General features: G+C 34.8%; 10 protein-coding genes and 12 long non-coding RNA genes across 22 annotated transcripts; 14 read left to right on the plus strand and 8 right to left on the minus strand.

Moving 5' to 3' along the window:
• The first annotated feature begins 64 nt into the window (after window positions 1-64).
• On the plus strand, window positions 65-722 carry SPOM_SPNCRNA.536. Its single transcript, NR_150910.1, has one exon. It is a non-coding gene; the product is annotated as a non-coding RNA (long non-coding RNA).
• Window positions 322-1,900, minus strand: mas2 (putative MPP complex alpha subunit Mas2). The gene has a single exon (NM_001021763.3). The coding sequence runs from the start codon at window positions 1,885-1,887 to the stop codon at window positions 403-405; it is 1,485 nt and encodes a 494-aa protein (NP_595859.3). The 5' UTR covers window positions 1,888-1,900; the 3' UTR covers window positions 322-402.
• SPOM_SPNCRNA.5490 lies at window positions 1,408-2,432 on the plus strand. The gene has a single exon (NR_194845.1). It is a non-coding gene; the product is annotated as a non-coding RNA (long non-coding RNA).
• Window positions 2,036-5,057, minus strand: SPOM_SPNCRNA.5491. Its single transcript, NR_194846.1, has one exon. It is a non-coding gene; the product is annotated as a non-coding RNA (long non-coding RNA).
• mti3 (mitochondrial translation initiation factor) lies at window positions 2,637-3,708 on the plus strand. The gene has a single exon (NM_001021764.4). The coding sequence runs from the start codon at window positions 2,832-2,834 to the stop codon at window positions 3,531-3,533; it is 702 nt and encodes a 233-aa protein (NP_595860.2). The 5' UTR covers window positions 2,637-2,831; the 3' UTR covers window positions 3,534-3,708.
• Window positions 3,990-5,128, plus strand: ctr6 (Cu transporter Ctr6). The gene is made up of 5 exons (NM_001021766.3): window positions 3,990-4,192; window positions 4,262-4,287; window positions 4,395-4,655; window positions 4,750-4,771; window positions 4,844-5,128. The coding sequence occupies exons 1-5, from the start codon at window positions 4,148-4,150 to the stop codon at window positions 4,934-4,936; spliced, it is 447 nt and encodes a 148-aa protein (NP_595861.1). The 5' UTR covers window positions 3,990-4,147; the 3' UTR covers window positions 4,937-5,128.
• Window positions 5,129-7,701, minus strand: nif1 (SEL1/TPR repeat protein, protein kinase inhibitor Nif1). The gene has a single exon (NM_001021767.3). The coding sequence runs from the start codon at window positions 7,364-7,366 to the stop codon at window positions 5,321-5,323; it is 2,046 nt and encodes a 681-aa protein (NP_595862.1). The 5' UTR covers window positions 7,367-7,701; the 3' UTR covers window positions 5,129-5,320.
• Window positions 5,477-8,037, plus strand: SPOM_SPNCRNA.5492. The gene has a single exon (NR_194847.1). It is a non-coding gene; the product is annotated as a non-coding RNA (long non-coding RNA).
• A 16-nt stretch (window positions 8,038-8,053) lies between these two features.
• Window positions 8,054-9,206, plus strand: SPOM_SPNCRNA.387. Its single transcript, NR_150783.1, has one exon. It is a non-coding gene; the product is annotated as a non-coding RNA (long non-coding RNA).
• Window positions 9,207-9,425: 219 nt separating this feature from the next.
• Window positions 9,426-10,184, plus strand: sui1 (translation initiation factor eIF1). The gene is made up of 2 exons (NM_001021768.3): window positions 9,426-9,531; window positions 9,747-10,184. The coding sequence occupies exons 1-2, from the start codon at window positions 9,501-9,503 to the stop codon at window positions 10,043-10,045; spliced, it is 330 nt and encodes a 109-aa protein (NP_595863.1). The 5' UTR covers window positions 9,426-9,500; the 3' UTR covers window positions 10,046-10,184.
• On the minus strand, window positions 9,666-10,090 carry SPOM_SPNCRNA.5493. Its single transcript, NR_194848.1, has one exon. It is a non-coding gene; the product is annotated as a non-coding RNA (long non-coding RNA).
• A 21-nt stretch (window positions 10,185-10,205) lies between the features above and the next one.
• nvj2 (uncharacterized protein) lies at window positions 10,206-12,853 on the minus strand. The gene is given in 2 exon segments (NM_001021769.4): window positions 10,206-12,055; window positions 12,055-12,853. Coding segments are annotated over 2 exon segments (2,340 nt in total). The 5' UTR covers window positions 12,662-12,853; the 3' UTR covers window positions 10,206-10,322.
• SPOM_SPNCRNA.5494 lies at window positions 11,461-12,631 on the plus strand. The gene has a single exon (NR_194849.1). It is a non-coding gene; the product is annotated as a non-coding RNA (long non-coding RNA).
• A 275-nt stretch (window positions 12,854-13,128) lies between the features above and the next one.
• On the minus strand, window positions 13,129-14,271 carry cms1 (U3-containing 90S preribosome complex subunit). Its single transcript, NM_001021770.3, has 3 exons — window positions 13,890-14,271; window positions 13,519-13,833; window positions 13,129-13,459 (listed from the first exon to the last, which is right to left on the minus strand). The coding sequence occupies exons 1-3, from the start codon at window positions 14,230-14,232 to the stop codon at window positions 13,284-13,286; spliced, it is 834 nt and encodes a 277-aa protein (NP_595865.1). The 5' UTR covers window positions 14,233-14,271; the 3' UTR covers window positions 13,129-13,283.
• On the plus strand, window positions 13,596-14,527 carry SPOM_SPNCRNA.5495. Its single transcript, NR_194850.1, has one exon. It is a non-coding gene; the product is annotated as a non-coding RNA (long non-coding RNA).
• On the minus strand, window positions 14,360-16,950 carry rga7 (Rho-type GTPase-activating protein Rga7). The gene has a single exon (NM_001021771.3). It carries the CDS (start codon window positions 16,767-16,769, stop codon window positions 14,682-14,684), a length of 2,088 nt encoding a protein of 695 aa, NP_595866.1. The 5' UTR covers window positions 16,770-16,950; the 3' UTR covers window positions 14,360-14,681.
• On the plus strand, window positions 15,017-16,824 carry SPOM_SPNCRNA.5496. The gene has a single exon (NR_194851.1). It is a non-coding gene; the product is annotated as a non-coding RNA (long non-coding RNA).
• On the plus strand, window positions 16,930-17,359 carry SPOM_SPNCRNA.5497. Its single transcript, NR_194852.1, has one exon. It is a non-coding gene; the product is annotated as a non-coding RNA (long non-coding RNA).
• A 412-nt stretch (window positions 17,360-17,771) lies between these two features.
• prl103 lies at window positions 17,772-18,222 on the plus strand. The gene has a single exon (NR_191361.1). It is a non-coding gene; the product is annotated as a Pdc2-Repressed lncRNA, antisense to Mat1-Mi (long non-coding RNA).
• mat1-Mi (M-specific transcription factor Mi) lies at window positions 18,094-18,222 on the minus strand (the record flags this gene model as incomplete). Its single annotated transcript, NM_001021772.1, has 1 exon — window positions 18,094-18,222. The coding sequence occupies one exon, from the start codon at window positions 18,220-18,222 to the stop codon at window positions 18,094-18,096; it is 129 nt and encodes a 42-aa protein (NP_001018808.1).
• Window positions 18,223-18,356: 134 nt separating this feature from the next.
• Window positions 18,357-18,902, plus strand: mat1-Mc (M-specific transcription factor Mc; the record flags this gene model as incomplete). The annotated part of the gene is made up of 1 exon (NM_001021773.3): window positions 18,357-18,902. The coding sequence occupies one exon, from the start codon at window positions 18,357-18,359 to the stop codon at window positions 18,900-18,902; it is 546 nt and encodes a 181-aa protein (NP_595867.1).
• A 564-nt stretch (window positions 18,903-19,466) lies between these two features.
• On the plus strand, window positions 19,467-21,042 carry SPOM_SPNCRNA.388. Its single transcript, NR_150784.2, has one exon. It is a non-coding gene; the product is annotated as a non-coding RNA (long non-coding RNA).
• Window positions 21,043-21,737: the final 695 nt, after the last annotated feature.

Consider the following 21,737-nt stretch of genomic DNA (forward strand, 5'->3'; position numbering starts at 1 on the left):
TCAATGTGTATAATAAACATTTGAGAATGCCAATTACTCCTGGCAATCTACAGGTTCAAGGATATATGTAAAAAGTTTAATGCATGAATCTAGTAAGTGAAAGGAAAAGGGATAACAGATTCACTTTCCGTTTCACTTCGCTACTTCGCCCGCAATGTCATCTGTATCTTTTTTCATAAACAAACGACAAATCGGTTGAGAAAGCAAAACGTTTGTTAATTCTTTGCTTTCTCTAACTCAACTTTTGCAAATACATTACTGTCTTTTTAAATCATCACAATAAAACAGTCAACCCAGAAAAAAGGATTTATTGATTAAATGGTTAAGGACGAAAGTAAACCGAAAGAGAACATAAGTTAAAAAATTCATTAAAGCCCCCAAAAAGAATAGTTGATAAAACGATTAATGACCAATCCCAGCTTTTTTACAAAGAGCAAAGACATCTCCAACTTCATCCACATTTCCGTGAATGAGTACCGTTGGCTTTCCAGTACCATTTCCAGGATTGGAAACGTTTCCCGTCAGAACTCTTCTTGCGACCCTACTTAAATCGGATGGAGTCAATGCATCAATTTTCTCAATCATTTCCTTGGGAGTAATATAAAGACCATTCTGAGTTTGGATCTGTCTCCCCAAGTCCTCTAGTGAGATCATCCTGCTCTCAAGATTCATTAATAGAGAGCTTTTTAGCTGATTCTTAGCCCGCTCTGTTTCCTCAGAGGTGACAGACAAAACTGTATTACAGAGTTCACGTATTATTAGTGGTGCAGCTAAATGAGCTGCATCATCTAAAATGGTAACAAACATACCGAAAAGACCGCTATCTGTATAGCTATGATTGAAAGCCATACATGTTTCGACCCAAGGATACTGATTTAAAACATTCAAGTACAATCGAGAATACATTCCTTTTCCAGGACCTCCTGCGCTAAATGAACCACCTCCACCTAATAGAAATTGTAAGCATGCCAAAGCATAGATATCCGGATCGGTAACAGGTAATCCTTCCATAGCAATGACAACATGTGTAAACTCCTGTTGGTATGGAACAGGAGGTGCTTCCGATTTTTTAATTCCCATAAAGCCTCCAGTATAATGCGAAGGTATAGCTTCCAGTGGAGGTAGAGAAGAGCTGGGTAAATGTCCGTATAGCTCCTTCGTAATTTCTTTTGCTATTTCTTGAGGAATTCCAGCATACGCCAAAGTAAGGTGTTCCGGTCGGTAAAAATATTTTAAGTATTCCCTAATTGAAGTAGCAGTAATACCGTTGACTTTATCAGGTGTACACAATAGACAATTGCCAAGCGTGTTGTTTTGGAATGCCGTAACGTGAGCAAACTCTCCGAGTAGAGCATCTGGTTTCGTCCACAACTCGGAGTTTTCATATATTATACTATCACGATAATGAACTAGATCATCTTCTTGTATTTTTGGTGCCAAAACGGTTTCTGCTAATAGCTTGGACATTGACTTAACATCATCATTAAAAACAGCTGCTTGGTATATCATGGATTCGCGACTCGTAGAACACATATAGTTACCTCCTAAATTTTCTAGTTTTGCTTTCATTTCTCCAACGGGAGTACGCTCAGTAGCCTGAAACGCAAGCCTATCCATAAAATGGCTCACACCAGAGAATTTTTTTGTTTCGTATCTTGAACCAGCTTTCACATAAACCCCTAAACCAGAAAAGTGCCCTGGTCTTGGATCACAAACATATGTTACACCATTTTTAAGCTTTTCAGTTCGGACCTCGTTTAATGCAGGGTCTTGAGTGCTGTAAAATGATTTTAATGCCGGTGTACATTCTTTTCTAAATAGCCTCCGTTTTAATACCGTTTTGTGCGAAAACCCGATGTTTTTTAGACACTGGTATTCTGATAACATTTTTGGAGTGGTTAGAAAGCTCATCTGTGTACGGTTAATTACTGGACTAAACTAGAGACTTTTTTGACTAACCGCTGACTATAAAAGTTTATTAAATAGATTTGATTTTTAACTGTTAAACATTGCCATTTATTATGAGGAAAATGAGATTAAAAATATTGACTAAGTTGTTGTTTTGTCTTTTGGCAGACGAATCTTTATTTGAGCTTTATTACTGATCTTTTGTTAATTATTCTTAAATCATCAGTCAGTTTTATTAAATTTTATCCAAGGCTCTGGAAATTTAAGAAGCAAACAATGAATTATCACAGCGAATAGCCTTGTACCGTGAAAAGCCTTGTCTTTGAGTTAATCCAATACATCGAAAGATTTGCCAAGTCTATTTAAAGAATATAATTATTTAAAATAGGTAGATGTTTGATCTACTTACAATTTTGCCTTCTATACTTAGTAAAGTATGCACGTATTAAGTATAACTATGTGCGTCTTATCTGATTAGATACCAGCTTTTGAAGCCGTGCATAACACCTGAAATTTCATGAAAAACGACTTTTTCAAAAAAGGTTACAGATATATTAACTTAGCATAATAACAAAAACACATTTCTCAGCATTTTCACTTACAGGAGTCTTGGAGTAACTAATTTCGTTTATTTACATTGTTTACTAGTGAGCTACTGAAGCATACGTTAAACAACGTTATGATGAAATTCGCATTTCATTGGGGGTTGGTACACGCTAGAGGAATTCAAATACACTGCTCTTCATTTTAGTTAGCTTGTATATAAAACATATATAGAGTTTTACTTCATTAAAATCTAGTACAAGCTGCAATACCTCCGTTCTTCGATTCTTCATATATTTGTTGGTAATTTGCTGGATTGAAGTTTTTGACCAAACAGTTATTACTATACGATACGGCTTGCACAGTAGCTACTGAGAGAAATGAATAGTTACTTACAGTTTCCTCATCGAAAACTTTTCATTCAGTTTTCCTATTCCTTAACTTCAGTTTTTCGAAAATGCCAGAGCCGGACTTTTATGAATTCTCAATTTGCAAGTGCGAAACTCAGTAATTCTATAAAGAAGTACTTTGATGGACGAATTGATGAATCGATCAAGTATCAAGAAATATTTATTCGGGGGCTGGAAAATAAAGGGAAACTCTCGAAGACATCTTTAGTTGAAGCGTTGGCTAGAGTTCGCGCAAAACCGGAAACTGTTCTTTACAAGGTGGCCGATCCAAACGAGAACAATAAATATCCTATATGTTCTATCATCAGCTACACAGAACTTAGCAAATTACGAGAAAATCAATCTTCTAGGTTACGTGAAGCTGAAAAATCGAAGCACAAAAATAAAACTCGTACTCGATATGTACTGTTTTCTTGGAGAACTGATGTGAATGATATCGAGAGAAAACTTAAAAGTGTTAAAGATTTTTTACAAGATGGAAACATTGTTGAGATTCATGTGCAAAATAAAAAACGCAGTCAACCGGTATCCCAAGAAGTAAGGGACTCAATATTGTCGAAAATTCAATTGGAGATTGAAGGTCTTGGCAAAGATATGAAGCCTCCGATTGTCAATTCTCACTCTGCAACTTTTCTACTTCAACCGTTAGTGTCTAAAAGTTCTGAGTTGTAAACAAAGTGTATCTCATGTGCTTGCATATCTTGCTGTAAATGATTAAATTAATATTTATGCCGCTATGAGTTCCTTGACATACAAAATTAGTAATCAATAAAACATCTGATTAAGGATAAAAGTGAGTATATATTTATGAAGTTCAATTTGTAATGAAAATATTTTATACATTTACTCGTATTTGCTAAATGAAGACTATACTTTGAAATATTTAACTCATCCTTTCTTTATGCAATCCAATTTTCTTTGAAATGCCTGTAAGTCAAGATTTGTAATACTGTAACGTGCTTGCTTATGCATTTCAGTTATTCGTATTTTCTATACATACTGTTTGCTTCTTTCCTTACCATTAATGTTCACTCTTTTTCGGTAAATTTATTCAATGCAATATACCATTAGTGTACGTGGTGCTGGAGTGGATCGGCTGATATATCGTTACTTGCATAATTGTAGCATAAACACCGCGTCTTTACATAAAATGATGAGTGCTAGACTGCAATTTACCTTCGTTTGCTTATAAGTTTTTATTTGCCCTGTACATCCATTCTTTACTATATTTGTGTTTTAACCTTGTTCTACCTCAGCCGAAAGTAAAAAGTAATTCTGTAGGCACTATGAATCACGGCGGTAATTCTACGATGCGACACTGTTCAATGAAGGTATGATCTTTCTATTTTTTATTTCAGTATTTGTTTTGATTATCCAAAAACACTCGTTAACATGCTTAGATGACCTTTAACACCGATTATGACAAGTACGTTCGTTTATGAAGTTCTAGATAACTGTTGGTACAATTATTTTCATTGACTTTTTCCCGATTTATTATATTTTTTAAACGTTCGTTATTTTCTAACCTTGCAGCTTATGCATAGTATTTAAAAGTTGGCATATCGGTAATTTGAGCCAATTTTTACTCTCTCTGTTAGCAATTGCGATTCTGGGTTATCTTTTTGAAAGACTTCGCAGCTTTACCAGTTTAAAGGAAACAGAATTTCAAAGAGGTTATGCTGGTCAGCAGTCTGAGGGTTTGTTAACCCATCATAGTAAGAGTCTAAAAAGTGGTCGACCTTTTCGTTTGTGTGCATTGTACGCTGTTCAACTGGTGTTTTCATATTTCTTAATGTATGTTCATAATAGACATTGCTTCGTATGATCTGTCTATTTTCCGATTTTCAATCAATTTATTCTTTGTTTTTTACTAACTAAAGTGACTTAGGTTGGTTGCCATGACCTACAACGTAAGTTAATGACTTCGAGGGAATAGTCGAATACAATCATCTATCTTTCTTGCTTTATACTTACTTATTTAGGCTTATGTCATCCTCGCCATTGCTATCGGTGCTGCTTTTGGCTATAGGAGATCTCATTGTGATACTGTTCAAACTGTAGGATTATGCCATTAAGCCTAACTTACTTTGATTATTTTCTCATCGTCGGAATCACTTTTTATCCTTTAACTAGGTATCAAGGATAAGATTTGACTTGTTTGCTTCATTGAGTATTTGTCTTTTTTTCAACTAAACTTAATTAAGTTATTTTTTTTTTCATTTTTTGTAATGAATTTAATGAATAATTATTGGTCTTTTGTAACTTAATGGATTAGTAAAGAATTTTAAATTCTTTATCTAGATATGCAAATCTCAAACTAAATTATAAAGGGACTAAAGAGCGATTGTAATAAAAAAAAGGACTAACTAGCAAACACATATTGTGGAAAATGCAAATAAATGAATAGGACAAAAACAAAAAAAAAAGACAAAAAAAATGGTAAAAGAATGAGAGGGATTTTACAAATACCTTACAGAAGTAATCAAACTTCGTAATTTAGCTTTTGGCTTTGTAGAAAACTTCAGTGAGTGAGATTCTAAATTTTCTACAATGGCCGAAACATATGCCACTTCGCTTGCAGCAGGCACTTTATGATTAGCAGCTAAGCTATATTTCGATTTATAAACCCACTTGCATTTCGAAGGGGGTGAAATCCCTTGAAATCCAGCCAAACGGTAATAGTAAGCTGCCATATGAGAGTCCTTGTCTGAAACAGCTCCCAAAGACATTTGAAGACCAGCTTCAAACTGCGCATCAGCATCGCCCCATGCCCCGCTCAACTTGATTAAATGCAAAGCCAGATAACGATCCCGCGTTATTCCCCATCCATGCATAAAACATACGCCCAATTCATAAAGTATTAAAGCTAAAAGAAGGCGTTGTTGATTGTATTCAGTTGATAGCTTCTCATTTGGAGTTGTATCGTTTAAGCCTAAATCAGATGAATGGAGGCATTCGACTAGTTTGTTTAAAAGTTGTGTTGCTGTTTTCAGCAAAAATAGAAAGGACACATGGGTTTTCGGTGAACAAGCAAGTCCATGACGCAAATAAAGACCATAGATAAAGGTTGCCGTATAATCTTCGTAACTAGAAGCCATACCGGTATGCCAAAAGCATTTGTCATGATCATTCAGAAGATGGAAATGAATTGCCAGATTCAAATGCTCTTCTTTTTTTAGTTGTGCATTATCGCTTGATTCACTGTTATTTCCATTTCCATAAGCTCCACCACGCAGGTTTGTATACTGTACATCTACATAATTTAAATCGATGTACCGAATAGCAGTCATGGTCAGCGATTGTAAAGAAACATCTAGTTGTTTTAATACTGGACTGTGTAATCTATCCATCAAAGATATAAGTATGAACAGACAATTATCAGAAGAGGAATGATGTGGACATGAAATTTCGTGTATCGATTGATGAATATTAATGGATTTGTTTATTGAAACCATAGTTTTGTTCAGATTTGCTCGTTCCTTATCTGACTTTTTCAGAAAAGGAGACTGTGCCTGCAAAATGGAAATGGTTTGTTGTCTAGAACTTGGACGAGCACAGCGAGAAACGGGAGTAGTTGGGTGGATAGGGGTAGAGTGCTCCTTGTCAGGCTCCTTGCTTGATTCGTTGCCAGATTCGTTATTAGAAACGTCCGCAGGTGATTCGTTTTTAGCAAGTAAATTTGAGTTTGATAATTCGGGATTGGAAGATAATGAATGGTTTTCCGACGTTGACATTGACATTAACATACCTTTGGAAGAAGAGGATCCAGAGAGCGGAGTACTGTCTCCCGAGGATACTGTATCTTTCGATTTTATTCTAGTAGGCAAAATCTTATCCGGAGAAGTCGCACTTCTCGTGAAAGCTGGTCTCTTTGGCGGTTCAGCAGGGTGTGCACTTTTAATTGAATTCGGTGTGGGTGAAGTGTTTGAAGCAGTTCTAGGAGGCTCAATCTCATGATAATAAGGTGCGTTAGGTGGTAACAGAGAGTTGTAATAATTATCGTCATCAAAGGATTCAGCAATATTGTTTGAGTTATATGAGTCAAAGATATCGTTTGGATGGACATCTGGGGCAGCGCTAAAATAATCAAAAAAATCTGTTTCATCCTCCAAGTCTGGAGTTCCAAAAACACTGCTAAGTTTCTGTGCGACAAAGTAGTGTTCCGGATCATGAACGGTTGGGGTTCGAACAGTAAACGGAGAACTAGCTTCAGCTGGTGAAGCGGGTGATTCGATGTTTAATAAGTCAGACGAAGATCCGGATGTTGTTTCTTTCAAAATTTGTAAGTTGTCTTCAGATTTGGACATCATAGCTCGTAAATTGAGCTTTCGATTCAAGTCTCTATGTTTTAAAGCTAAAGCGTCTAGCGGTGACAGTCCGTGGTACCCACTGCGTTTGCTATGTTCTGCTTTGTCATCATCGTTTCCATCCTTTTTGTTTAATAGAGCCGTAGTTGTATTCAACTTGGTCAATCCTGCGTAAGTACGGCTTTGCATGGTCTCCATGACACTCAAATATTAAGTATCGGGATGTATTGAAAAAAAAAAGAACAAAAAAATTGAGAAAATATAAGAAAAGATCGAGAAAAAAAAGAATGAATGTGTTTAAATAATTATAAGTAAAAGAATGAATAGCAGTTTATACGAACGACAAATGAAAACAACGAATAGGAAAAACTAGGATTTTGGGAAGGACAATAAATTAGCAAGATTCAAGAGACTAACGAGCTTTATTCATTAATAAGTTATTCTTTATTATTTTTTAATACTGAAATAATTCAAAATGCAAAGATCGAAAGTTTTAAGAATTTTGCCCAATATAAAGAAGAGGGTAAGATTGTGATGGGTGGAATAAGAAACGGGGGTTTTATCAGTCCATAGTGGAGGATTAAGCTTCTATCAGTAAGGAAAATCCTTATTTCGGGAAATCGTTACGATCGTTATATTTGAAATAAAGTAGTGCACAATATTTATCCCTTAAGCGTAATAATCTTATACATATTTTATATAGAAAAGTGCCGTTTATACAAGCAAACAGACATAGCTCGGAATGATGCAGAATAAAAACATATTGTAACTATTGAAAAAATGTGAAGTTTTTTTAAATTGCTTTTTTCCGTACGTGATTGTGTTTCGCTAACTCGCCCAGCTCTTCAGAAGATCACTACAAGCAGTATATTTGTTGAATGAATATTTTTAGAATTTCTTGAATTTTGTATGTAATTTATTGTATGTGATTTAGGATTAGTGTATGCTATGATATATGTTTTGCAAAAGAACAACAACATTGTTTTCGATTGAAATTGCTACATTGAGTTTATTCCAAGGCCAAACATAGAAAAAAGAAACATCTATCGATTTTCTATGTTTAAAACATTTATTCGTTTAAAAGTTAAACTTTATAGTTTTATTTTTTAATTTTCTTATAAATTGTGATAATAGTAAAATGAATTATTGCATAAATTGACTCTTGAAGTAGGAATAAAATAAAGCAATATTGAATGTATAGCAATCAGAGCTAATACCAATATTGGAAATTGAAGTAAACTTTGAAAATCTTTTTTGTTTTGCATAATCTAGTATTGTTATATTATGTGTTCTTAAAGGATCTGCGGAAAAAAAAAAATAAATCTTAGTGGGTATACTTGGGTATATTTCCATATTTTTTACTTTTAATAAAGAAAATTAAAATAGTTCAATCATATAATACAAATTGCTTGCCATTCAACATAGCTTCTTGTTTTGATTTCATTTTATTTAATAAATTATTTATTTATTCAGCACATATATTTGTGTCTATTAGATAATGTTTTGCTTAAAAATCTTTAATCATAATATATATGTATTCATTGTTTTAGAAATTATATCTTAAAAGTTAGTAAATATTGTGGATCCAACACATATGAACTTTTCTACTTAACACACAAAGTCTACCTAATCATGAACAAAAAAAAATAGAAGAGAACATATCAGCTTCAGTATATGATGAAAATCACTTAAATATTTCAATGTTCTTGATCAATTCATACTTATTTTTTTTTTGTGTTTGATACATATATTAGAAAGTTATTTACTATATCCAATTTACCTTATGCTTTGTATTAAACATAACTAAAACTGATGACCCCCTTGTGCCCCCACATAGTATCTTATAACCTACGTTCAGGTAGGAGGTACCTTTTCGTATGAATTCGCGGTTACCATTTTGGCTATTCCATTAAATGTATGAGTACATTTATGTTTTTTAAGTAAGTCATCCAAAAATAGGTAATGTTTTAAGTTCTTAAAGTTTTAATCTGATTGCTGAAATAATAAAACAGTCATTTGTTTCTTCTATTCAACCGTAAGTTAACGTAAAGAAACAAATTTCGTAATGTAAAAAATTACATAGGTTAACGAGTTGTTAAAACAATTTGACGCGAATGACACTAATTTGCCATCGCAGTAGAAATTTTTGCCCAAATACCTAACCTAACCAATAAATTTAATGCAAATATAATTTAATTACTAATATTGTGGACCACATTTTATTTAGCTGCAACTGGTAGTTTACTACATCCTTCCTAGAACCACCACCGTTTAAGGTCAAAGATAAAAAGGCATTTTTTTTATTTTCTATCTGTAACAGCGTTACCGTTTTATGTCTGCTATTCAAAACTTCAATACAGTTGGTAAGTTATTATAGGGAATCGACTTTTTTATCGAAATTTTTGCTTGTCCGCATGTTTGATATTTCATAAGTTAGTTATTATATCACAAATAGTTGAGGTTGTAAATTACAACAGTATACTAAAAGTTACAATCGATTATTCCAGCTTTATCAAAATTTGGATTAAAAGTCTTTTTTACCTGCTTCCGTCAGGGTTCCTAAACTAACATGTGTTAGATCCTTTTGCTGACACTGGTGATGATGATGCTCAGCCTCTGAATAACATTCATATTCGCATCCAGCAAAGAAATGGCCGAAAGACTTTAACTACTGTTCAAGGTCTTCCTCGTGAATTTGACCAAAAGCGTATCTTGCGTGCTTTGAAAAAAGATTTTGCTTGCAACGGTACCATTGTTAAGGACGATGATTTGGGAGAAGTTATACAACTTCAAGGTGATCAACGTATCAAGGTAATGGAGTTTTTGACTCAACAGCTTGGTTTGCAAAAGAAGAACATCAAGATTCATGGTTTCTAGAATGTTGAAATTGTTTCTTTTCTAGTGTTTCAGTTTGAACGGCATTATTTATATAGCCAAGCTATGCCCAATATAAAAACTACGATTAGTTGTAAATAACTACTTTTTTTTATTCAATTATAGCTTTATTGTTGATGAACTGTGTAAGGTGTTGATAGTATTGTAGACTATTAAGTGGCAAATTGTTTATCAAAAAATATAAGAAATGTGAGAACTTCTTATCAAAAGGATTGTGTCAAGGGAGGCCAAAGATACACTTTTGTATAAAGCCTTAGTGTCAAAGTTTTGGTATAGGCGGTACAGGTCGAACCGGCTCTCGTGTTTCAACCTGTACGGGAGGCCTAGGTAAAGGTTTGTGGGTAGCACGCTGTTCTACGTTTTGGATGGGCAATTGTCCTTGCGGATGTAAAGTTGGTTGACCTGTCATTATCTCTTTGGCGTACTTGTTTCTTTGATTTCTCGACATGTCGTTTTTTGAAGTTTTTTGGCTGTTTGAGTGAGGATTGCTTTTTTCAGCTTCAACGTTTGGATTTAGGTCAACGAGAACGTCGTTATGTTTGTCTTGTTGTCCTCTCTCAGCAGCTTTATAACTTTTCTCAGAAGAAATTGATCTAGAAGGGGAATGAGTGTTAGTCACGTTAAAATCGATAGCATTTTGTGCTTTCGACTTAGAGATTTCATTGTCATCAGCGCTGTAATTAGACTCAATATCAGATGGGCTATTGGAGCTACTATCATCAATGTAAGTTGATTTTATCTTCTTTACAAAAGATTTAGCATCTGAAACTCCCTGGAAGAATGACTTTTTAGCAACAGAACCATATTTTTTGGTTGTCTCAGACAAAGTTGTTTGGGAAGAATCGCCACCAATTGACCTTGGCTTATGGGCCTTTGTCTTTAAAGCTTGTAAACTGTCTTGAACTTCCCCGATAAAAGATTTTGAAGCTGAGTGAGTATACTTTAGTGGTGAAGTATTTTCAACCACTTTTTTTGAAAGTGTGGAAGACTTGTTTGAAAGTACACTGTTTTCGTCACTGTCTGACAATTCCGAAGTTTCTACTAAATTTCCGTCAGGGTTTTTCTTCAATTGGATATTCGAGGTTGGTTCCAAATTCTTGTCAGCAATAATATGAGAGCTTGGAGCGGTGTCATTACTATTAGAGGAGCGCTTTGAGATATGTCTGTTTAAACTTTCTTCTGAAGTAGAACTTGACAAGCCAGATTTTTTCCTTTCCGCTTTCGCATCTTTTTCTGCTGGTTTTTGTATTGTCGGTGCTCTAAAAAGTTCGATGTCCCACAAACCTCCTTTAATAGGGGCTTCATTGTCAATGAAAAATGCTAGGTCGTTCATGTTTGGCATAACAATGGTCTCATGAACTAGTTCAACTAGTTTTTGCGTTATGAAATTTATCAGATAATTATTCGTAAGTTGTTTCCTTGCAACCATAGGTTCTACAATCAAATGAAGTCGCGGTTTCTCATAAAATGCATACCACACTCGATTGGAAGGAGGTGGCTTTATTAAAAGTCTAACTTTTCCACTGACATGAGTTAATCGAATTACTAAAGCCAAAGGAACAGTCTTAGAGGGAAAATGTGACCCAAATTTAATGTTTGCAGTTGTTTCTGCCTTAAAACTGCAATCGCCTTCGTACCAAATATCGGCGCTTACGATTAATTCACCACCGTTAGAAAGAGATTCGAACTTTAAACCATTGACAGTAGGGATTGCTTCTCCAACGTCAACGTCAATGACTTTGACATCTGTCATTATACCTGGTGTTTTTATCCTTGACAGCTTCTTCGTTAGCTTTTCAACAACTAAGCTCTTGAAGCCTTCTGTTTTATGGATACCAAGAAAAATTCTGCCTATAAATGCATTTAACCAATCTGTGTCTGGTGAAGAAAGAGCAGTAAGATTGTGATGGACAGAAGCATAATCAAAGTCAATTGGGGCCTCAAGTGGTTTTATAGCAGGTGATATTTTGGAGTAAGATAATAAAGCATAATCCAATCTTCTTTGTTTGAAGGAGTACGTCCATAAACATATAAGTCCTTGTTTAACAAGCTTTTGGTAGAGGATTCTTTTTTGTGAGAAACTGCAGGATACTTCAAGAAAATTGCGTTCCGGTTACTAAATAATTCATTTTCGGTAACCGTTCCTGGATAAAAGACAACCAAATACTCATGTAGGTTGATTACATGAAGAAGTTCAGACGTTTTTACGGGGTCGAAAAGATGTAGTTTACCAGCTTGTACAGTTGCATAATATACATCTTTGGGGTTTCTTATGACATATTGATTATTGATTCCGGAAGGAGAAATTGTTTTACGGTCAGTAACTGCGTTATCAGACGAAGATTTTGGAAGCTGATCTTGAGGTATTTCCTGCACTTTGACGGAACCAGACTTTCCTTGAAGAAATTTAGTGGTAACCCGGATCCACCCTTGAATCCTAATATCTTTATCAAGTTTAGTCAGGCAATCATTATTGGGCTCAATAATTCTTAGTTCTTCAGATTTGTGTGTTGGTCTGGTGAGTAGGTAAATAAATAATATGAAAGGGAGGAATGTAACACCTCCCAATAAATAAGTTATGAGAAATGCAAAAAACATTATTAAAATAAAGTCATGAAGAGTTCAATAAAGCAGATCTTGGTGTTTATGTTTTTAGTAGCATTCTAGCGTATGGTTTCAATTAAGTTAATAAACTTTTTTAATTTAAAATGATGAAATCTTAGATGCTTTAATTAAAAAAATGATAATTGGAGAAAGGATCTGTAAATGTCGTTTATTATGGGTGATGGTAAAGAAATGAAGTATGTGAAGATACCGATAATAGATGAGTTTGGTCACTTTGTGGCCCGTTATACTGCTTAGTACACTGTTACTTTTAGATTTGTTTACGAATCCGAAATACGTTAATAACTTTAGTGTGCGTTATCGACGAAAGGTTTATCATTATATGTATAAAGGTACAATGTTTGTAATTGAAGCTACTTGAATTGCTTTAATTGTGGTTGTATGATTAGCTTTTCATATTAAATGCTTTTTTTGATACTTACTTGATGTTAAGTAAGTGGTTGATGGATAAAATAATTTTACAACGTGTTTACCACTTATTTTAATGATTTAGTAAAGTCAATGATACTAAAATGTGTAATATATTTACGAAGACAAAACTTGTGTATTAAAACAATCACAGAACCCCCGAAAGCCAGAACTCTTTTTGTTAATGTTAGTAGAAACATATTTTGGTTTTCCTTTCAGCCATATTTTCGAGAATAGTTTTGCTAGTTAGGAAATCGATTACTGCTTTTCGTGATTCTTTACTCGTAAGAATGCTGTTATTTTTTATGTCACGAAATGAGTAATCTAGTATAATGTATTTTAAATTTTCGCAAGTAAAACATTCTAAAAATGTTAGTATTTTAAGGAAAATCATAAACCAAAAGATTTAAGGCAATACGTACCGTTAGTCAATTGGGCAATTCTAGGAGTAGTTCCTATACCAACACCTATTTTGTTTGCTTTACAATAATTTATGTGTTCCTCTAATCGAATATGTTTTCCGAAAAGCTTTGCAACTTTGAAATTTTTGTTTTGTAATGATTTCGTTGGTTTCAAAACGTCGATGGCACGTAATGCAGATATGCATAGGACAAGAATCTCAGGATTACTGTTTTGAACAACTTTTTTAGTAAAACCGGGAAGATGTTGAATGTATTCTGGATAATTGTCTACTGTTTTAGGTTTGCTGAAGCTGATCGTATCTTCAATGTAAGATGCTTATAGTGAGTTAGTAAAGTGAAGTAAAAAAAAAAAGAATAATAAGCAATTATACCTTTAATCACTTTATCTGACAATTCTACATCGGTAAGATCACTATAAATGCTTTTTATGTAATTATTTAACAAATCGGACAGCGTGTCTGGACTCTGGATGATTGAAGCGTTTGTGTCTTGTAGTTCTAACAATTTAGCTCTTTTCCTTTCCTTTTGTTTTTGGCGTTGTTTTTTTCTTTTTTCACGTTTCGCTGAATCGTTGTTTTGAGAAGCAGTAAAATTTTCAGTTATTGTAGTAGGTTGTGCAGATTCTTCATCCGAAACTGAAATTTCTGAAACTAAATCTACCTGATAATCAAGTTGATCATCCAAAGCATCAGCGTCTGTTGTCGTGTAGCTCATAATTGCATGTTTTAAAATTTTGGTGTTAGGGATACGTTCAGTTCGTGGACCGTCGAATAGTACAGGAAAAATGTAAAAAAAAATATAAATCTATCGTTTACAAAAATATAGAGTATTTGAAGGTCTATATAGAAGAAAAAAAAATAAAAGGAATTCATTTGGTTTATAAAATCGTAGATAATTTCCATTATTACGTTATGAAGGTTGTCTAAACTATGGATTAAAATTGTGAACGGAATTGACAGTAAAGAAAAGAATGAATTTGTAGACAAACAAAAGTTTAGGATAAAAACAAGGTAAGGAAAGGGATAAAAAGGGGAAAGAGGTGGAAGCATACAAAATCCAAGAAAGAGAGAATAGTGTCAAGTGTGCTTTATTGACGCAAAGGAAAAAAATATAAAAAGAGAAAAAAAAGATGGTAAGCAGTAAATAATACAGAAAATGATCTTTTAATCGTAGTCAAAAATTGTGAAACAATAGTCGATAAGAATTTCGATAGTTCTAGAGAAACTGCTAATTTCTGGGATAGTAGCTTGCTTAATGATAGTAGGTCCCCAAATAATGGCCAAATTGTTTGTCGACATTTTGTTTACATCGCTGTTTTCTTTAATTTTAGCAAGATGTATGGTTAAATGACGAATGGTAGAGTAGTTGGCATCGGGAAGATCGTTGATCGCACGATGGACGGCATCTCTTCTTCTGGATTCGTCTTCAACGTTACCTGCGTCGATAAAGTCTCTTTGATGATTGTCGGGAATTAACGGTTCACGTAGTTCACGGAAAAAGATTTTTAGTAGATCAGCGACTGCATGAACGTCGTTTTCATAGTCCTCAGGTGTATGTAATTGTAAGAGAGGATTATTCTCAAATTGAGAACGTAACATGTTGACACGGGCGGAAGAGCTGGGAACACGGTAGATGCCCTGGAGGTTGAGACCAAAATTTTCGACTTGGGAAGTGCATTGCATTACGATGTTTGGAATGTTGGAATGTTCTCGTAGAATGATTGCGTCTAATCGAGCACCAAAGAGTAACGATTTCGTAGGAGAGGAAGGTTGAGGGGAGACAGAAGTTGGTCGGAAGGGAGATGCAGCACGGTTTGAGTTGATGCTAGAAGGCGGTGGTGCGACTTCTCGAGACGTTTGAATCGTTGTCGTCTGGATGGGAGGTAAAGTAGGAAGTAGTACGGGAGGTGATTGTTGGGCAACAGGGGGCTTGTTTTCTGCATTAGAAGCGAGTGGAGAAGAGGTACGAGGATTGGAAGAAGAGGATGAAGAAGAACCGTTTGTGTCATTGGCGGTACTAGGTTTTAGGGTAGAAGCCAAAGGAGAGGCTGAAGCGGGAGCAGTAGAGGGATTGGAAGTAGATGAGTTTGGGAAGGCAGGGGAAGCCACAGAAGGGTTGGGAAAAGTGGATGGAGCAGGATTAGTGTTTTGTAGGGGAGAGGGAATAGCAGCAGTAACCTTGATGGTGGGGTTGACGGGTGGATTGGTTTTTCCGGCAGAGGAACCAGTTCCGTAAGAGCTTGGAGGTTGAATGATTTTTGTTTTAGAAGCGTCGGTTGGATTTTTGTTATCTTCATGCTTGATGGAGGCGTGAAGGACGTATTGAACAAAATCGGTATTTGCATTTATATTATCCAAAGCATGTTGTAAACCACAGTTGGTAGGAGTGGGCTTTTGTGGACGGATTGTGAGACCGTTGAGCAGGGTGTTTGACTCGCAGAGCTTTGTGTACCGTAGATAGTTTGCAATGAGTGAGCTTTCAATTTCGCGTTGAAGGGAAAAGAATTGCTTTATGTAGTTTGGTCGGTGAATACACAAAAGTTGTTTTTGAACGTTTTGAGCGTTTTCAATCTTACTGTGCATATCTGATTCTGCATTTTCGGCCTTAAGGCGAGCTTCATCTTCGAGTTTGGTGAGCTGAGCATTAGATTTTGGTTTAAAAAAACCAACCTTCTTCTGGGAGTCTCCAGTGTTTTTGTTGTCGAGAGCGCGGTTGTACTCGGTTTCGGCACCCTTAAAGCGAGATTTGGATTTATCCATTTGCATAACGGCTTCTAAATATGCGTTTTCTTGTTTTTTCGCATATTCCTTGATGGATTTTCGTTTGCGTTCTGCGTTTTTGTGAAATTCGATGACTTGATCGGAAAATGCAGAAAGAGTTTTTTGAAGGGTTAAACTGTGATTGGCAAGTTGTTCATGAATTTCCATACTCGTAATGACAGAGGCGGAAAAAGATTGGGGAGAGTGGTGTTTGGATTGAAACGTCTCTAGGTAGGATTTAGCAAGTTTTTGTAAATTTTTTCCACTTTCTTCTTCGAGAATGGAACGCTTTTTAAAGAATCCGGCGAGTTCTTTGCAAGTGAGGAGGTAGTCTTTAATGCGATCATTTAGGATTGCTAGACCAAGTTCCGAATTGAGGATCGCTTCGACTTTTGGTTCTTTGAGAACTGCGAAATCATCAGAGGAAGTGGTATTTGGAGGCGATGTTGGTGGGGAAGCGGGAGTGGTAGAGGAGGAGGGAGCCGACAGCATTGAAGGAGTTGAGTGATGGGCGGGAGCAAGAGAAGTAAATAGAGTGAGAGAATAGAAAGAGTAAAAATAACAAAAGAAGCGCGGTAAACGCGAAAATATATAAAATCACTTGAGCAAGCAAAGAATGATAGAGGAAAGAAGGGTGAATTCTTTGTTTGTAAGGAATTGGTAGTGGGTGGTTGGTTTGAGTAGTATAGCGAGTATAGAGGATGTAAACGAGGAAAGGGTAAGGAGAGGACGGTAGAGGAAGAGATAAAGAGGATTAAGGAGGTATGAGTAGTTCAAATTACGGAGATGTAACGAAGCTAAAAGTTTGGAATTGGGAGGTTGAGTGTGGGGGATGAAAATGAGTTTAAGATAGGAAGGTAAAGGAAAAGAATAAAATACAAATTGCGTTGTATAACGTTTCTGCCATACCCTTTTTAAGTGGGATGAAGTATAGTGAGGGAGGGTTGAAAAGGAAGGAAGAGTTGACTGTGGTATTCGAGGTAAGTGTCATACCCTTTCCAAGTGGGAGGTAGAGATACGTGGGGGTAAAGACTGAGGTGAGTAGGAAGGCGGTAAGGGGAAGAAGGGTATAAGGAGAAAGAGTTGATTGTGTTATTTAAGGAAAAGTGTCATACCCTTTCTAAGTGGGGGATAGCAAAATAAGGAGACAGAAAGTTGGTTGCGTTATTCGAGTAAAATGCCATACCCTTTCCAAATGGGGGAGAGGATTAGGTGAATGAAAAGAACAAATAAGTAGGATTATTCTATTGCAAGTTGTTTGTAATACTTTTTTTGTCATGAACGAATATGTAAAAACAATAATAAATCCTTAGAGCCTACTGTTAATATAATAACATTATGTTTATTCTATGACTACAGGTTTGTCAACATGTTTTATTGCGACTGTTTAATTTTTGTATTTGTTATACCGATATATTTTTAATCAGTATTATATTTTCTTAAATAACTTAATAACGAACTTGACAATGAAACGTTCCTAATTCTCATTAGACGGGAATTCTTTAGGGGACCCCACATTAAGTGGGATGAGTGCTTGCTTTGTTGTAGTAGCTATGGTAACTATTTCTTTGTTTGGGTAGGAACAAAGAAAGAGAAAGGAGAGAAAATAGTGGGTTAGCCGTGAAAGGAAAAGAGAGTGAGAAGAAGGGTAGGAAAAGAAGAGAGAGTAGTTGAAGGAAAAATATTGGAAGAGGTAGTATTTTTCTGTATGCATATGCATATGCATTTGTATAGCATACAACCTTTAATTTAATAGCCATACAACCTAATAGCCAGAAACGCCTTCCCAATTTACTGAACCCTGCTTATATGTAGTTTATAATTGTTGTGTCTTTTTTTTACGTTTAAGTTGTAATTTGATGTTAGAATTTATTACAATGGATGCAAGTTTTAACTCAATTTGATCACATAGGATTTGAATTGTAAAAAGGTCTTCTGCTGACATTATTAGTATGTATTGTGCTTTAGATTAAATTATTGTGTTTTAGTGTATTTTGTTCCTTTGTTTTTGGGTTTCTTTGTTCTGTAAGTAGTTAAATACCCTCCACACTCTACACCTACCTTGCACTCACAACTACAATGGACTCACACCAAGAATTATCAGCGGGTTCCCCTATTTCCTACGACTTTTTAGATCCAGACTGGTGTTTTAAAAGATACCTTACAAAGGATGCTCTTCATTCAATTGAAACTGGCAAAGGTGCTGCTTACTTTGTTCCTGATGGCTTTACTCCTATACTCATTCCTAACTCACAAAGCTACCTGTTGGATGGGAATTCTGCACAACTGCCAAGACCTCAACCAATATCCTTCACATTGGATCAATGTAAAGTTCCCGGCTATATTTTGAAGAGTTTACGGAAAGACACTACGTCTACTGAACGTACTCCGAGACCCCCTAATGCTTTTATATTATACAGGAAGGAAAAACATGCTACATTATTAAAGTCTAACCCTTCCATCAATAATTCACAAGTTTCCAAGCTGGTTGGAGAGATGTGGAGAAACGAATCAAAGGAAGTACGTATGCGATATTTTAAGATGTCTGAGTTTTATAAAGCACAACATCAGAAAATGTACCCTGGTTATAAGTACCAGCCTAGAAAGAATAAAGTTAAAAGATAATAATGGTAATATTTATGGTATTTAATAAAGAATTTTGAAATTGATTTAAATATGCTTCTTAGAGTTACATTCACTGAAGATTATAATGTAATATTTTGTGTACCCCATTTGCGTTGAGTTATTCTATAGTAATTATTGTGTGTTCTATTAACGATGTATTGCGATTTATATCTGTTATGCTAACATAACGTAGTTCTAAGCACTGTAATGCCATACTGTTTTAGAGGGTGATGCTTCCTAAAATCTCCTTACATAAAGTAATACATGGATTTTACTGCCCTGATTCTATCGAAATATGCTGTTTTTTTTATTCGTTTTTATTTATTTTCAATAATTTTTTTGTAATATAAATGTATAGTCTTTCTCCTTTGTTTTCTCTCGTTCGTTTCCATGTTTCCAATTATGCTGTTCGTGTCATTCATTCTCCCTCCAATTTTCCCTTTTTGTGTGCGCCCTTCTACCTTCCCCTTCCCTCTAACGAGATATTTGCTTCGCTACGCTACGCACTCCCTACCATAATATACTCACTAATATTATACTTTCACTACATCTCATTACTCATTCCTACCATACACACTATACTTCAACACTTTCCTCGCTCAACCACTCCATCAACCATCCTCTTTCTCCCCATACATCTTGAACTCCTTACACCAATACTTCATATCCATTAGCCATTTTCCTTTATAAACATATATTAAACCTCATCCCAAATGCATCTACCCACTCTTTACATTCACATCCCTATTCCTTTAATATCTTACGTTCCACTTCCTCAACCATAGAGCATTCTTTATAAATCACTTTAATATGCTTTACTTCCACACACTACTGCTACCATTGCCTTGCACAGTACTCCCCTTACTCACACACCTTCAATCACACTCCTATCTCCATACAGGACCCAACATGTATTAAACATTATCCCCCTACACCATTTTCCCTCATCATCCAATATGTTTCTACTATTATCACACACCGTCTCTACCTCCCGCCAATTTTAACTGTCTTCATTTCCACCTACAACTCTCTATCCACACTTTCTCACCCTATAAACATTTAATACACTCCTACAATATACCATCCCATCCTATTATCATATATACTCCTCCTTCTCAGATCACATCCTCTCCAACTCCATTCACACATCTTTTTCTTTACACACCCTCACCCACGCTCTCCATACCTCACGCAAACCAATATACACATACCCAACTCACACTAAAAAATTAAATTTTACCTATCTATTAAAGATATTTACCCTGTGTTGTACCTAATCCATCTACAACACCCGCATAATCATTATTCCTATTCCTTACTAACATCATTACCCCTCCACTAAATCACAAAATTGACACTTTTTTAAAAAATTTGCATCAAAAAACAGACCACAATTCTTCACTTTCCTTAACAATCAACCCTTTTCACTGTATATTGACTACTTTTCCATTTCTTTCACAATAAAAAACACAAATACTGTTTTTTTCTCTCAAATCATCACCAACCACTCTTCTCAAAAATATTATTTCTACAATGGCACAGCTCACATCAAAATCTTCTTTACATCCTTCCTTTACACGCAAGCAACCTTCAAACCTTCCTCCTACACGCCAATAACCATGACCCTTCGCTATCATCCCGTGCAAACCTTTTAAATCCCTACAAACACTGCACAAAAATCACATTTAAACTTATACCAATACTCTCGTACCCATTCTATATACGATCAAAATCGCCTCTCCACACAACTTTTTGCTTGCAAAAAACTCCTCTCAAACAAAACATCAACATCATATATCAACTTTTCACTCTAACTTTTAAATATTTTATATTCCTCTATCACCTTCCATATCAATTACTTTACCACTTTTTATAATGAAGATTGAAACATGCAACAAATAATTCAACTTCCTACATCTCTTAACCAATTTCAGACTTACTCATAAAAACACAGACCGCCTCCTTAAACAGCAACCTTACGGTAAACTCACGTTTTGCTATTTACTACTATAAACTAAAGGCTTCGAATTCATAATTCCGTTTAGTGTGCTACAACGAAATGCTTTATAATAATAAAATAACATAGTAAGCATCACTCATAATACATACAGCTACTAATAATAAAATATCTATCCACTTTAAAAAAAAAGGTCGCCAGACTTAAATACCGAAAAGTAATTGAATATTTAAATTTATAATTCTAATGTTTTTAATATTTATCAAATACAATAACTACGAAACTATCTTATTAATTTTCGAAAAACATATGAATTACTTCATTTCTTTAACTCTAATTAAATCTACCAACAATTTTGTCGTCCTTACACTAAATCAGTCATTAAAATAAAAAAAAATATTCTATAAAATATAATCAGCTATACCATTTTTAGTTTTCACCATACAACACCATAATGTTTCTTTATTCCCTAAATACACTTCAAAACGACAATGTATTGATTATCTGACCTTAAAAAAATTTATTAAAATTTTCATTAATTTTATAATCATTGTATTACTTTACTATCAATTTTTTTAAATATTTATAACCTATTTTCTTAATAAATATTTAGGTTTAAATTCTAGTTGCCCATTATAAATCAAAAGCAATCACTACTACAGAACGTTTCAATGAGACATGCTATTAACATCGAATCACATTCAAACGAAAACTAACACAATACTAAAAATTTTGTAACTGCTTTTTTCTTTCAATTCTATTATAACATTGTTTATTTATAAACCATACTCAATTTTGTAACCCTTCTAACGCCGAATGACAAAATACGCTATTTGTTTCATCGTAATCAACCAAACTACATCTTCTCATTTACACCG

Source organism: Schizosaccharomyces pombe (assembly GCF_000002945.2).
Source record: "Schizosaccharomyces pombe strain 972h- genome assembly, chromosome: II".
NCBI classification, from domain to species: domain Eukaryota; kingdom Fungi; phylum Ascomycota; class Schizosaccharomycetes; order Schizosaccharomycetales; family Schizosaccharomycetaceae; genus Schizosaccharomyces; species Schizosaccharomyces pombe.

Bases quoted from the DNA above. Each gene is read 5' to 3' on its own strand.
- cms1 (NM_001021770.3), bottom strand. From the start codon at position 14,232: ATGAGCTACACGACAACAGACGCTGATGCTTTGGATGATCAACTTGAT. The intron at 13,834-13,889 runs GTATAATTGCTT...ACTCACTATAAG, and splicing joins GTCAGATAAAGTGATTAAAG to CATCTTACATTGAAGATACG. The intron at 13,460-13,518 runs GTACGTATTGCC...TAACATTTTTAG, and splicing joins AATTGCCCAATTGACTAACG to AATGTTTTACTTGCGAAAAT.
- sui1 (NM_001021768.3), top strand. From the start codon at position 9,501: ATGTCTGCTATTCAAAACTTCAATACAGTTG. The intron at 9,532-9,746 runs GTAAGTTATTAT...AACATGTGTTAG, and splicing joins TCAAAACTTCAATACAGTTG to ATCCTTTTGCTGACACTGGT.
- nif1 (NM_001021767.3), bottom strand. From the start codon at position 7,366: ATGGAGACCATGCAAAGCCGTACTTACGCAGGATTGACCAAGTTGAAT.
- ctr6 (NM_001021766.3), top strand. From the start codon at position 4,148: ATGAATCACGGCGGTAATTCTACGATGCGACACTGTTCAATGAAG. The intron at 4,193-4,261 runs GTATGATCTTTC...TAACATGCTTAG, and splicing joins TGCGACACTGTTCAATGAAG to ATGACCTTTAACACCGATTA. The intron at 4,288-4,394 runs GTACGTTCGTTT...CTAACCTTGCAG, and splicing joins TTTAACACCGATTATGACAA to CTTATGCATAGTATTTAAAA.
- rga7 (NM_001021771.3), bottom strand. From the start codon at position 16,769: ATGCTGTCGGCTCCCTCCTCCTCTACCACTCCCGCTTCCCCACCAACA.
- mas2 (NM_001021763.3), bottom strand. From the start codon at position 1,887: ATGTTATCAGAATACCAGTGTCTAAAAAACATCGGGTTTTCGCACAAA.
- mti3 (NM_001021764.4), top strand. From the start codon at position 2,832: ATGAATAGTTACTTACAGTTTCCTCATCGAAAACTTTTCATTCAGTTT.